This window comes from Balearica regulorum, chromosome 1 (assembly GCF_011004875.1).
Source record: "Balearica regulorum gibbericeps isolate bBalReg1 chromosome 1, bBalReg1.pri, whole genome shotgun sequence".
Classification (NCBI taxonomy): domain Eukaryota; kingdom Metazoa; phylum Chordata; class Aves; order Gruiformes; family Gruidae; genus Balearica; species Balearica regulorum.
This window is the reverse complement of record NC_046184.1, coordinates 66,512,646-66,526,818: the sequence shown is the minus strand read 5'-3', so window position 1 is coordinate 66,526,818 and position 14,173 is coordinate 66,512,646. Positions and strand designations below refer to the sequence as shown.

Genomic DNA, 14,173 nt, shown 5'->3' with positions numbered 1-14,173 from the left:
TAAACTTCAATGCTTTTGAAAAGCAATGAGGTCTACTTACTACTCTGGCTGTTTCTCTAGAGTGATCAAAGGATCTCCCACAGTTGGCTTTGTGGTGAATTTGTGTTACTAGTCTCCTGGTCCCAGTGTTACATGGGTCACATGATCAAATACTCCTTATTTGTCGTCATTCCTTTTATCTCCAGTTGCTGGTTACTTATGGTACTTTTGGGTTATTGATGCCATTAATGTCCAGGTGAACATTGTGTACTTCCTTCCACTAATCATGCTTAAGGTCAGTCTGTTAGGAGGAGCAAATGTATAGCAGCATTACTTGGTGGAGGTTAGAGACCATGACTATGCAAACAGTGATTTTTTTCTTATAGCTTACACACTACAGCATACAATTGCAATAAAAAAATCGCACAAATACAGTAATGTATGGTTATGGTAAACTGTTGTAGAGGCCTATTCTGTTTGTGTAGTTTATTCAAGATTGAAGCAGTCTATTAAGAACATGTAATTACTGGCAATCACTCAACTTCAGAAGAAAAATTGGTAGTATAACAAATAAACCGCAAAATGTGACACTTTAAAAAAATGTTAAGCATCTACAGTTTCTGGAAGCACCCACTGTTTCTAAACACCCTTCTTTTATCCCAGAAAGTTCTAATCTTTGTGTCACATGCATCCCTTTCTCCATCTTCCCTCGACGTACGGATTACAAGCCCAAGTCCTCTTCTTGCACACACCTTCTGTGGTTGATGGGATTGCTCCAGCTTTATGCGAGCATTTGCTGTTCTCTATAACCTGCTGATCCCTGTGCTAGTGAGGTGGCGTCCCGTGAGTTTGCATGCATACAGCTGAGATGTGGGTCCCTGCTTGTTGCACCCTGCACTGTTAGTCTTCTGGCTGGATACAGGCTGTGCTTCTTATAGCATCTGATGGAGAGGATGCTCTGTCTGGCACAGGTAGAGGTTGTGATGTTGGCAGGGTGACTTTGTGCAGTGTCACACTTGACTACTACTGTTTCCACTTCAAGGTATTTTTCTCATGTTAAAAATTTCACACTTTTATACTTCTATTGAATCCTTTTTTTTGTTTCGAAAGTTGTCTTGAACTTCCCCACTGTTTAATCCAAGTGATGATTGTATTCTTCAACACCATCAGTTGGTGGTTGATGACTATCTTCCCTTTTGACTTGATCAATTCTGGGCAGATGCCCTCCAGATAAACTAGTCTTTGGCACACGTAGAGAATGCACACTTGTATTTTGACCTTACCAGATACTGTTATCCAGCCCATTTGTCAGGAGCTGACTATAGGAGCAACCCCAGAATAAGTTCTCCCAGCCTGTTACATTCCACAAGATCCTTGTATTTGCTCTTAAAGAGACCATGCTCGTGGCATGGGGGCTCCAGGAACATCTATCCTTGTGTGTTGACATAGCCTAGAGAGGGATGTTTGCCTTCATAACTGTTCATTTTTCAGGTGGTGGGGATCTTCAATTTTGTGATCCTCTGCTGCTGGTCTTGGCCCGCAGTTGTTGAGTTATCTTTTTATATCCTTTAATTTCAGCAACCTGTTGCCTTCTGCAAGTTGCTCACTCCATTTGAACTGGTTGTCCATGTTCCCTGGTGAAACATAGAAACTGATTGACAGGTGAGTAGTTTACCTGATGATCATCATGCAGGTGTCTTACCTGCTCTGTTATTGCATTCACCATTTAATCAAAACCTTAAATACATTAATGTTAAATTAGCAGTTTAGTTACTGCCAAGCTGCTCTCTTCAAAAATGGTAAATGTTTGCTCGAGGTTGGTCATTCAGTTACTGTCCAGTCTCTGCTCAGTAGTTCCCACACCATGGTTCTGCAGCCTCCTGCTGCATTTATGTTAACTTTCTCTTCCAGGAGCGTATAGGACAAGGGATGTAACCTCATGAATCTTTACTGCATGCCATACTATCCTCTTGACTGGTGACAGAGAACTGGGTTTGGGTGTGCTTTCTATACCCTCTAGGAGTCAACTGTTAATGTGATCTTGGTTTGCCTCTCAATGAGTCTGACACAACATTGCTGAGGCTCATACTCTCCCTATGTTTTCCCTGTTTAAGTGTTTTCTGGCTCCAACATGCAGGTGTATAGACTTTAATGTTAAGTTATAGCATTCAGTGAATGAAGTATTAAATCTTTGCTGGAATGTCTTACCAAAATGTCTTTTGTGTAGATTAAGGCTATTAGAAAACTGAATGGAACATAGCCTTCCACTGTTTGGATATATCATTCTTTTTCCCCTAGAATAGAAATCTGTAACAGTTGAACTTACCAGTTGTTGTGGTTTAACCTGGCAGGTAGCTAAACACAACACAGCCATTTGCTCATTCTCCCCCAGTGGGAGGGGGAGGGGAAGGTAAAACTCATGGGTTGGGATAACGACAGTTTAATAGGACGGAGAATGAAGGGGAAGTAATGATGGTGATGATGATAACAGAACATACAAAAGAAAGTGATGCACAACACAATTGCTCACCACCTGCTGACTGATGCCCAGCCAGTCCCCCAGCAGCAGCCCCTGCTCCCTGGCCAACTATCCTCAGTGTTTTTGTTCAGCATGACATCTTATGGTATGGAATATCCCTTTGGCCAGTTTGGGTCAGCTGTCCTGGTTGTGTCCCCTCCCAGCTTCTTGGACACTCCCAGCCTCCTTTGACTTTTAGTGTAAGCGCTGCTCAGCAACAACTAAAACTTCAGTGTGTTATCAACATTATTCTTGTCCTAAATCCAAAGCACAGCACTATACCAGCTGCCAGGAAGAAAATTAACTCTATACCAGCTGAAACCAGGACACTGGTCTTCAGAGATGGCCCAAATTCCCCTCAAATCTCTCTGTGAGGTGTCTCCACAGAGACACATAGGGATATTACATAAGATAGAGGGCAGAGGCATGCCTAAAACTGAGAGAGAAGTTTAGGTGTAGGCATTTTAGCCACACAATAGACTTGTTGAAGAGCTGTGCTGTTACTCCTACATTCAATGGGGGTGTCTCTCCATTCCCTTTCTATGCACCGTCGATGAAAAGCTGGCAGTTGCCTGTATAGTAGTTGCTGATGACTTCTGAGCCTTGTGGTCAAGGTGAGAAAGTAGCAGGTGAAAGAGCGAAGCAGCCATATGTGAGGAATAGTATTCTCTTTGTCTTTGAGTCTTACACTGATCTTCTCAAATGTTCTTCCTAAGACAAGCACTTTTTGTTCAATACCACTCTTTAAGGTAGCATGAGTTGTTGTATTAAAGTTATAAAAATTTAAGGTTATGATCACAGTTGGAAACTTAGTTTTCTTCATGGAGCTAATGATGATGATGAACTAAAGTGGTACTCATTTTTATGGTCTTGATAGTGACAAGAATTGAGTTTTACTCTTGGCTAAATTGTGTGTTGCACGCAGTCAAAGTTTCCTCTATGTTTAGCAAGGATTTTACAGTTACTACTAGTTGGCGTCTTAGTCTTGTTTACATATCTCAATCATGTTTCTGGAATGTATAAATGTCTTAAATTTCTTCAGAAGTTATCTAATTCAAGGATATGATTGTTTTATCCCCTGATTATTTTTCAGGAAATACCTAGTGTAACATTTGCAGTCTGAAATCTTTAGCTTGGATGCAAAAGCCTGTTTTCTCATCTAAGATTCTTGCATCACTGTAAGTATTATCTTAATACTGTTGTTGATGTTTTTTTATGAATTTCAGGTCAACTTTGTTTTCCTGTTTTCTTTTGTTATTGGTGTTCTTTGAGAGCAGAGAAAGTAAAAGAGAGAGTGAAGGAAGATAGTTCTATCTTTGAATCTTGATAATAGCACCTGGAAATTTTTAATTTTGTGGCTCTTGGAGGCTAGATCTGAGCGATGCTTCTAATTTCTAAGTTTGAAATCAGGAGAGTCTTAAAATCTGAAAAAGCCCATGAACAAAAATCAGGAGAAATTGTCTTAACACCCTGCACAAAGCGTGTTGTTCTGTCCTAGATGGGTTTGACCATACTGAGAGGAACTTGCCAAGATGCAAACAGCATTCATGCTTCTATGTTATCATGGGTTTTTTGTGCTTTTCCATTTTTTGAGGACTGAAATAGTATTTGGCTTTGAAGACACTGTTTCTAACAACAACTTTCTAGAAGTAACATACCCAGTTGGGTTTGTTGGTAATAAATGTAAATTCTGGAATATAACACATGAAGAGTTAGAGATTTGTGACTATGTCACCTCATGGAGGTGTACTTACTGCCGTAGCAGAGGTGGTGATGTCATCTCCATGCTTCAGGCTGAGTTAATGCTACTGAGCAGAATTAGGGGCGATTTGCTTGTAGCTACACATGCTGTTAACTAGAGTTGCAGACTTGTGTTTCTTAAGAATTACTAAGTGCCTACAGTGTCAGGGAAGAGCAAATGACATGTAAATAAAAACAAGTGGGGCACATTATTATGAGATATTTGCTGAACCCAAATGAATTTTCTCCTTTCTTTTGTTGTATTTGAAAGTATAATTGAAGTCCAGTCTTCTTGTATGAAACTGACCTATATTATATTCTGTAGGTGCCTCTTCAGCTCAGCTCTTAAACTTTGTTATTGTATCATGTTACACAAATACATTGAGGTTTTTTCATCATTTTTGTATAAGAAGGTAAATATAGCAATCTATAGTTAAATTAAAAAGTTGTATGACAGTAGAATTAGTGAAATAATGTGAGGATTTTTTAATTCATTAGGTAGTCAATAGAACTGTTGCGCTGTCTTTTTGTATCTTAATTGTGTTCTGGGAAATAACTTATGCAACTTGACATTGACAACATCATTGTCCGTGGGATGTGCCAATGGAGTTGTTCTTTTACACAGCAATTTAAGTTCAGCGGTTCTGTTCATAAGGCATTCTAAATCATTTCTTGGTAAGTGAAGTAGGTTTTGATTGAAAGATCAAGGTTTGATTTTACTTTTTTAGGATTTTGGTTTTTTGGCTGAAGAAAAAGAAATCAAGAAAAGATGGACTGGAATGTAAGACCACTCCAGAATGCCGATGCAGAGAAGAACCTGCAAAGCGAAGCAGCATGTTACGCTCAGTTGTTTTCTAATGCAAATGCTTTTCCTCAGACAAATGCCTGTTCATCTAACAATGCATGCACTTACGCTGGAAATAACCAAATTATGTATCTGCCAACTAGCAATGTTGCCTTCCCTCTTGTAAATGCTGAAGGATTCAAAGCTTCAGATCAGGTCTTACCAGGAGCATCTGTAGCTGGTAATGATTTTTTAATCTCAAAATACTCAGGTGATCGACATCCACCATCTAGCATACCAATAGCTCCAAAACCTCCCAATCAGACATCACGTTTGCAGACAGAGATGACTCAGAATTCTTGGCCAAACTCTAATGCCTACGTTTATTCCCATGGAAAGTTACCTCCCCTGTCTTCTCAAATGAATGCTGGAAATAACATGAGGAATGTACTTCAGGAACCTCAGTATGTCACCACAAACGCATACTCTGTGCGGCCACAAATACCTCAGCATAATTCTATGAGAACTCCAACTTTATATCAAAGTAACGTTAATTCCCAGAATAATTCTATGTGTCTTGGTACATCTGGGCAGTATGTCCAAACCCAAATATATCATCCCAACGCTCAGTTTAAAGTTTTACGCTCACGGAATCAAAATACTGTGGCAAATGTACAGCTGCTACAATATCGACTGAGTCCGATGGGATCAGAAGCTCCTAGCAGATGTTCTGCACCACCTTTGTTGCCTGCTAACTGTGATTCAGGAGCTGCAGCACAATCTTCAATAGGTGTACCACAGGCGGTTCAAAATGTGCCTAGTGGATACACTGTTAGCCGACAGAGGTGCCCATCAGATCCAAAAAATGCTTCTGGTTTTAACGGTGTTCAGCAACACTGTCAGAAACAGCAATCTGGACAAGTCAGTCAATCAGTTAGGAATGTCTGTAATTCAAGTGGAAATGAGACAGCAAATCATCCTTTTAACGAAATGTCTGTGCCATCCCCTGGCATTTCCAAAGAACTCTATGATGTTCTGCAAGAAATGGAAACTCTTTATTCAGTGGCACCTTCAAAGCCACTGAGTGATCCTGCTTTGGTTCAAGAAAGCCAGACTAGTCGTTTAGTGAATGGGCCTGTTAATTCTCAAATTTCTTCAGCAGCAGCAGATGGAAGAACAGTTATAAAGGACAGGCTAGCTTGGGAAGCTCAAAGGCTGCTCACTATTAAAAAAAAAAGTGCCCTGCTTGAAAAGATGCATCTTTATAGGAAAAAACTCTTAGCAGCTTCAGAACATCATAAAAGTACTCCCCCACTTCCTCCAAGTTATCAAGCTGCTTTTGCTGATTGTCATTCCCAGGTGCCCAACCAAAATGTACCACCTTCCCCATCTGCAACAGCAAGGACAGAGTCTCCAATACTTAACTCTTCACCTGAAGAAAGAAATGACAAAAACGTAGCCAATGCTAATAACAGAGGATTAGAGGTGACTCAAAGTAACCCTCAGGTGGAGCAGGGAAGGCTTTCATCAAGCTGCACTCCTATTCCCTCTCAGAGCAAACTCCCAGCTCAATTAAATAATCCTGAGAGCACTCCCATCTTGGAACAAAGCGGTGCATGTGCCTTGGCGTCTTCTCAAAAAACTGTGACATCCTTGAACAATGCTTCATGTTGCAATCAAGTAGATAGCTCTATCAAAAGTGCATCAAAGAGTTTTCCGGCTAGCCCCAAGAACTCATCATTTCTTCAGTTTGTGTTGAGCAGCACAAATATATTGAAAGAGAAGACAGCTGGTGCTACTGCTGATAGAATACTGACTAGTCTCCTATGTAGTGAAAAACCACTGGTAGATACATCTGTCTCCGGTGGAAGTTTACTAAAAGACACTAGTGAGAAGAAAGTAGAAAGTTTGAAAGGTGAGCAGGCATTTATGGTTCACACAAAGTCTCCTGTATCTGAACCAACCAAATCTGATGAAGCTAAAGTCCAGAACGATTTAGCTCAGAAAAAAATGCCGTTTACGGAAAACGCATCTTTTAAACAAAGCAATTACAAGTACTCTGTGGAAGAGCTAGCGGCCTGTCTGGGCTTGTGGAGGAAGCATCCATCAAAATCTGTAAGTGAGCAAAAGAGCCAGTCAAATGAAAGCCCCACAGCAAATCAGATTTCAACTTCTAGCCAAAACACAAAAAATAGAGAACAAAATAATGTTCTGGTTAGTACAGATGAAGCAATTTTGCCTGTAACAACTGCTTCTGTAGGACAAAAACTTGATACATTGAGTTGCAATTTGATAAAAAGCTTTGAACTCCAAGTTGCAGTTGTTTCTCCTTTAGTGCTTTCTGAACAGAGAACACAGAGTGATCAGGCAGACAAATGTCCAATATCTGCAGGTAAAACCTATTCAGGGATTGACTTGGGACGCACATGCAACTTGGAAGAAGAGAAAAATGGTATAAGTGTGGTAAATGCCGATAAAGGAACAACAGAAACTGTTCAGTCGTCACCCAGTGATTGTGTTCTGATACAGAAAGTGGACTCACATTTGCAACAGACCAAATTAGCTGATGGAAACAGAATAGTAAAAAACAGTGTGAGTGCAAATGATTCATATAATGAAAACCAAAGGAAAGTTAGTCAATCTGCACAAGATGCTGGAGAAAATCTGCAGCCTGGATTACAAAACAAGCCTTCTCTTCCTGAACTGGGCATGAATTTTTCCAGTCAAAGCTTTCAAGAAGGTATAAGAGACCATAAAGACAAGCAGGCTGTGTTAGAGTCAGGAGATACATCTGCACCTGTGTTGGAAGAACAGATGTTTTGTATTTCTAGTGTATGTTCTCTTGTTGAAGGTGATACATTTTATAATCCACAAATAGCAAGTATCTTCAGGTCAGTCCCTGAGACACATGCATTAAATGGTACCTCATCAGAAGGAAGTGCATCTGAACCAAGGCAAAAGGAGCCACAGCTGGACTTGTATAAAAATGAACTGAGTAATAACACTCCCCAAAGAGAGAGCTCGCTGCAAAAGATGTTGGACAAATCAACAAGCTGCATGAGTAAAGCAGGTAAGATTTTGGATGGTATCACAACTAGTCATTTGGAGAAAGCAAGCAGTGGCAATCCTCTTAAGGCAATTTCTACCTCAGAACAAAAAAAGTCATTCGATGCATCTTTCAAGCATCCTAAAAATGACTTGGAAATTGTTGGTGGTATAAACCAGGCGTTAGCTCAAAATTCACTAGATTTCTCAATCTGCATAACTGCTGAAACAAATGTGTTCACTGCTCCAGGAGACAACAGTAAACAAAATAACATGTCCAATAAAAATAGCACAGAAAAAGCGATTAACCTTTTTGGAGCACAACCTATTACATGTCTAAACAATCAGCTGTCTGAACTAGTGAAAGAGTTTCCATATGGCATTGAAGGTGTTGATATACTAACAAAAGAACCAGTACAAAATGATTCTGTAGATGAGCAGATGGAGAATCAACCTCAAAAAGAGACTCAAATCTGTGATGGAAATTCTCATTTGAAGGACCCAGTAGACCAGATAAAAATTGCCATGTTAAGCACTGATCAGATGCGAGAACTGTTACCTGCACACAACCAGTGTTCCTCTAGTGACAGCAAGAGAGTATCAAGTCAGCAGTCAGAAAAGGCTTCAGCTGAGGAGGAGAACCTTGGAGGCAGTATTCAGCCTAGTCAGAGTCTATGTGAGAAGAAAAAAAAGCCACAAAAACCCTCCAACCCCAGAAAAAAAAAAGATGATTGTTCTTTAATGGATTGGCAATCTGTAGCATGCCCCTGTAAACCTGGAACTTCTGGTTCAGACAAAAATGATGATCAGCTTTCAAAGGCTGAAAATACTAGCCTTGCAGACACACATGTAAACACCAGTAAATCTGATGCTGTAATGAAGAACGCCTGTGCAGTAGGAAACCTGCCAGTTTCTGAAGAAATCCCAGACAGCATTAGCAAAAAACATATTTGCAAATACACCTCTGTAATGAACAAAAAAGCTAGGCTGAAGGTGAATAATGAATACAAACCGCTTACAACACAACAGGAAAAAAATGGACTACTTAATTCCTCTGAAAATCAGGATGTTGATAAATCTGAAAGGAGCAGCTGGAAGGAAGAGCTGCAAATTAACAGAGACACCCCATTGTTAGACAAAGAATTTCATTCTGACAAAGAACAACATCAGACTGTCTCAGAAGAGTTGTCAGAGCAAGCCGGTCATACGGACGCAGACAACGTGACAAAATCATCCAAAAAGAAAGAGAAAGTTTTCAAAAAAGAGTCCCTTTCAAAAGATAAAACCAAAACAAGTTTGGCCATGAAATCCAAAACAGACGTTCACAAATTTGCAAAGTCAGAAACTGTTGAAATTGAGCTTGCTGAAGTCAATGAAAGACAAAAAATTAAAAGCTGTGAAGAGAACTCAGCTGAAGAACAGAACTGTAGGAAACAAAAGGAGATACTTGGGCAAGATGTAGGAATTAACACTAAAGAGAAAGCCAAATTATCAGCAGAAATAAACCATAAAAAGCTGAATAGTTATCGTGCTGATACTGTAAAGTTCCCAAATATTGGCACTGTAGACGTGAAGTCAAGAAACCACAAATATTCTCAGCATAAATCTATGAAAGTTCATCCTTCACAGGAACAGTCGTACAAACGGAAGAGGAAGGAAAATATGATTGGGAAGAGAGACCCTAAGAAAACAAAGGTGGAAGAGGAAAGATTGAAACAATCCGAACCAAAGAATTCCAAGCAGCTTTCACATAATTGCATGACAAATACTGATAAAGCTAAAAAAATGAATGGAGAAAATGGCTGGAAACAGAAGAGTTCATTAGCAGATCGCTCTGTGCTCAAACTACAGAGAAAAAGGGCTCGATCTTCTACCATCTCTAAAAACTACTTTTCTAACAAAGAGAGACGTCTTGATGGTCAAAACAAAGACAAGTACTCTGAGAAAATTTTTCCTGATAAAAACCTGCTATACTTAAATAGAAGAAATAACAGGTTAAAATTGCATCTTCAGAAGGAACCAAAAAAACACTACCTAAACAGAGTTGCATTTAAACGTACGGCACAGGAACGCATATATCTGACAAAATTAGAGACATCACCTGTCAGGCCCGTCTGGCATACGAAGTCCAAAGTGTCACAAAACAGCCCAGATGCAAAAAGAGATGCTTGTGTCTCAGAAGTTGGGAAATCACGCAAGCAGGAAGTACTTGAATTTAAGCTGTGTCCAGATATACTGTTCAGAAATCCAACCACTGACGAAGAAAGCTTAGCTGCAAAGAATTCCCGGGAAAGAGAAAAAGCCGTTGTGGCAGGTATGTTGCTATCTTGATTATTAATTAGTAAGTTAATTAATTTGCAAGTAAAAAGTATGTACTCCTTTCAAAATTCATGTTACACAAAACTCCAGTAAAAACGTGGGACTCTAGAAGCTGACAGTTGAAGTGGCTTAGCTAGTTTTCTGACAGACTGTAGCTGTGTGTTAAGCTGAAAAAGAACATGAAACTTTTCCTTCAATTTAATGTTTTATTCTTTTTCCTTAAGGTTTACAGAATAAAATTCGAGTAGTTTAGAGCATGGCAGTTTGAAGTAACTTCACGAGAAGGCTTTTGAACCTACTTGTAGAAGATAGCTTGGCTTGTTTGTAGAAAGCAGATTCCCTTGGCATACTTACCAAAGGTGACCTGATTTGTATTCAGTGTTCAGCTGGTTGTGTATAAATCTGGCTGGGTAGACAGCGGAGGGAGAGATCTTTCACGGCATTGAGGAAGAGAGTGGACTTGGGCCAGACATATCCCGCACAGTCTCTGTAACCTTTGCCAGCTTTGCTTTAGGCTGCCCTTTTTCCTCCTCTTCCTCCCTATCCCCAATCTTTTGAAATTTTATGTGGTGCATTGTGAAGTATGTTTGTGTCAAATGCTATATTTGATTTTTAAATACAAATAAATCTTAAAGTTGTACATACCAGCCCTTGCAGTCATTTTCACAGCCAAAGGAAATTGCATTCCTGTTGCATTTGCTAGTATATGTGTTAAAACTTCGTGCTGAATAGAGACCAAACCTTGTCATATAGGAACTTCAAAAACATTTTAAAATTTTCTCTTTAGGTGTCAAGAGTAAAAAAGAAGATTGGTTAAAATGTGATACAGTGAAGCAAAAAAAGCTGGAAGAGATTTCTACAGGTGAAATGACTTCTGATTATCTGCTTTGAAATATGTTAAATATTCTTTGCTTGGTTTTAAGTGTTCCTTTACAGTAGCAAATCTTAATAAAGTATTAAAGTAATAAAATATATTCTTTACTAGCTCTGCTGCTGAAATGGATATTGTAGAGTAGACAGAGCAGTTTCAAAGATTTGTGGAGATTTTTATTGCCATAAGAATATGTTGTTGGAGATTGTTGGAATTTTGCTGCATACACACATGCAGTTGAATTGGAGGTGGCGCTGGTGACAAGGTTCAAGTACGGTTTTAAACTGTGGGTAAAGACCAAGCTAGCTCTTTCCCACTTTAAAATGTAGGAAGTGACACAACAAAATCTAGTGTGAGACTATAAAAACAGAAAGTGATTTTTTAATTTTATTTGGTTTTCACAGTAAGTTAACACTGTCCACACATATGTCTGTGCTCACAAGTACTGAGACCTGTGTATCCCAGTGGCCTGGACAGGATAACTTGTATGACACACAGAGGGAAAAGTGGTGCCACTACTACATCTTCCTTGTTCCTCTTGATTGGCAAATTACTTTTTGGATGGTCTTTTGTAACCTTTAGGAGTCAACAGTTTCAACAGTGGCATCTTTCATCTCAGGATCTTGGTTGTTCCATCCTTTGTAAATCTTGGGCGAGGTTGCTCCCTGCTGTCTTTGTTTCTTTGCCTTAGGTATCTTTCTAGCTGTAGTCTTGTTTTCCTGCTGGTCTAACAGGATCCAAAATGGTTCATTCAGCATGCTGTAACCTTGTTGCCATCCTCTTCTTATCAGAGTGCAAGTCCTTTGCTGACAAGTTATCTGTGTTGTGGTCTTCATGCAAGCAACTCATGTTTACATCTTTTATTGCTGTTGAATGTGTCCTTGGCTATTGGTGTCTGCCATTCTTTTAGCCCTTCCTCTGGTTTCTTCTCTTTCACAAATACACATTTTCATTCACACCTATCTTAATATTCTTTAGAAGTCTCTCTTACGAAGACAGCCAAATGACCATTTGGTGCTTAAAGATGCATTGGAGATTGATTTAAATCTGAGGTGCCTGGTGCTTTAGGAAGGAAGTTTGTGGCATCCTTTTTGACAGTGAGTGGCCCTAAGTACCACCTGCATAAGGAGTAAAGTCATTTGAGACTCTTAGACTTTTGCTTTAACCTGTTTCTCTGTCTGTCTTTCAGCTGAGGACAGTATTCCACTTGATAAAGCTATACAGATCCTGGATGGAGATGGTGAGGCTCTTCACATTCAAATCAAAGACTCAAAAGAGATATTTCAGACCTACAGGAAAATGTATCTGGAAAAAAAGATGCAAAAGCCTTGATAGCACTCCTGTATCATAGGTCTTACTCAGTATCACTGGGAAAAAGATGCCAATATTAAAATGCTTTTTCCTGTGTTCTTCATATTTCTGAATAATTGTAAAAAAAAAAAAGGGGGGGGGGTCTTGGCAATCTTTTCCCCCTGTTTGCTTCATATTTGTGAATGATTGAGATCTTATTCGTTATTTATTGCACAAATATGCTTTGGTGCTGAAAATGCCATTGTCAAATGTATTGTTTCTTTTTGGCATATTTGAATCTTTTTTTTTTTTTTTAAAAAGATACAGGAGTTAGTTGAATCTTGACCAATCTGTTTTATTTTTTGATTCTGGAAAACTTCTACTTGTGGTACTTTCCATTGCTGGCAGTGGAAAAATGTTCCTACTGGAAAGGGATTGCAGTGGATTCCCAAACATTACACCTTTATTTCCTACTTATGCTAGTCTGATGATTGTGTTTCTAACAAGGCTTTCTATTTTTGTAGAAACTTTTTTTTTTAAACTGGGAATACAAATATAAAACCCTCAGATCAAACATACAGATCAGGGGATACCATGAAGTATTTATGCTGCTACCCAGTTTTCTTACATTTCTTTTTGTGAACTTGTACAAATTGAACTCTGAGATCTTCATCTGATCGCAATGCTGTAAACTGATAGTTGACTGAAGACTCCTCTTGTTTCTCTCTCTCTCTCTGCTTTCTTTACGCTTGAAAGAAAAGTGTGATTGTTGAAGTGCAGGGAGTTTGAATTCACTCTTATCCGAACTATGTTGCTCACTTTAACCAGACTGTAATTAATTTGTTTATAAAGTTTTAGATAATGTTTGACTACACATTCACTGTGACATAAGAGTTATATTTGTTGCTGGATATTTTTTAAGTGCCATTTCATTATTGTTCAGAATTTTTAATTGAATCCTATTTTTTCAGAAATTTGGTACTTGAGTCTTTCTGTTTAAACCTTTCTACTGAAAGTAAAAACTCTGTAGATATTTCATTGAACAATTTTTATACTTGAAATAAACTTTTGAAGGCTATGCCTTGTCTTTTTTTTTTTAGCATAAAAGTATAAAGTTGTGTTTATTGCACTTAGTTAAATAGGCATTGAAGATACTCCTGTACATGAAAAGCAGCTTTAAAATAAGTGCCAGATCTTCCTTCTTAAAAGGTTTCATAGTTGCATGTGAGAACTGGACTCAAGGCCAGGCTTTTTCTAATGAACTCCTAACAGCATGCAATTATACTTAAGAAAATACATCAGGAATGTTTTTCTCTTCAGCAGCTTTTTTCTTTTTTTTTTTTTATTTCCTCCTGTTCCGACTTGGAGTTGGGAATTGGTTGGAATGAGTACTTAAAAAGTCTTCAGTATTACCCTATTCCTGAAGATATGTGCTTGTAGGCATCTTGGATAGAATTACCCAGTGGAGCATAACATTATAATTTCCTAGTTCTATTTGTATGCTGAATTAAAAATTGGCTTTTTTTTTTTGGAAAGTCCTCTCCTTCCATCATGCTTACATTTCTTCTCTCAAACTAGGGAACTATTCAGGAGCTTTTTAACTCCCTTCCTGTCTGACACAGCTGTC

The 14,173-nt window shown here is 38.8% G+C and overlaps 1 protein-coding gene across 4 annotated transcripts in view; it reads left to right on the top strand.

Annotated features, from left to right (window-relative positions):
• RESF1 (retroelement silencing factor 1) overlaps nt 1-14,173 on the top strand; it is a 38,217-nt gene that overhangs the window by 20,529 nt on the left and 3,515 nt on the right. Inside the window, exons 3-7 of one of the 4 annotated variants that reach the window (XR_012836009.1) lie at nt 1,558-1,641; nt 3,591-10,380; nt 11,173-11,247; nt 12,235-12,353; nt 12,446-12,586. Coding sequence is in view for 3 of the 4 variants with exons in the window: in XM_075756022.1 (XP_075612137.1) it covers nt 5,007-10,380; nt 11,173-11,247; nt 12,446-12,588 (5,592 nt within the window). In the remaining variant the exon portion in view is untranslated. Of the gene's footprint in view, nt 1-1,557; nt 1,642-3,590; nt 10,381-11,172; nt 11,248-12,234; nt 12,354-12,445; nt 12,858-14,173 lie in introns of those variants that run through there. The other 3 variants (XM_075756033.1, XM_075756022.1, XM_075756044.1) reach the window with 3 other exon arrangements.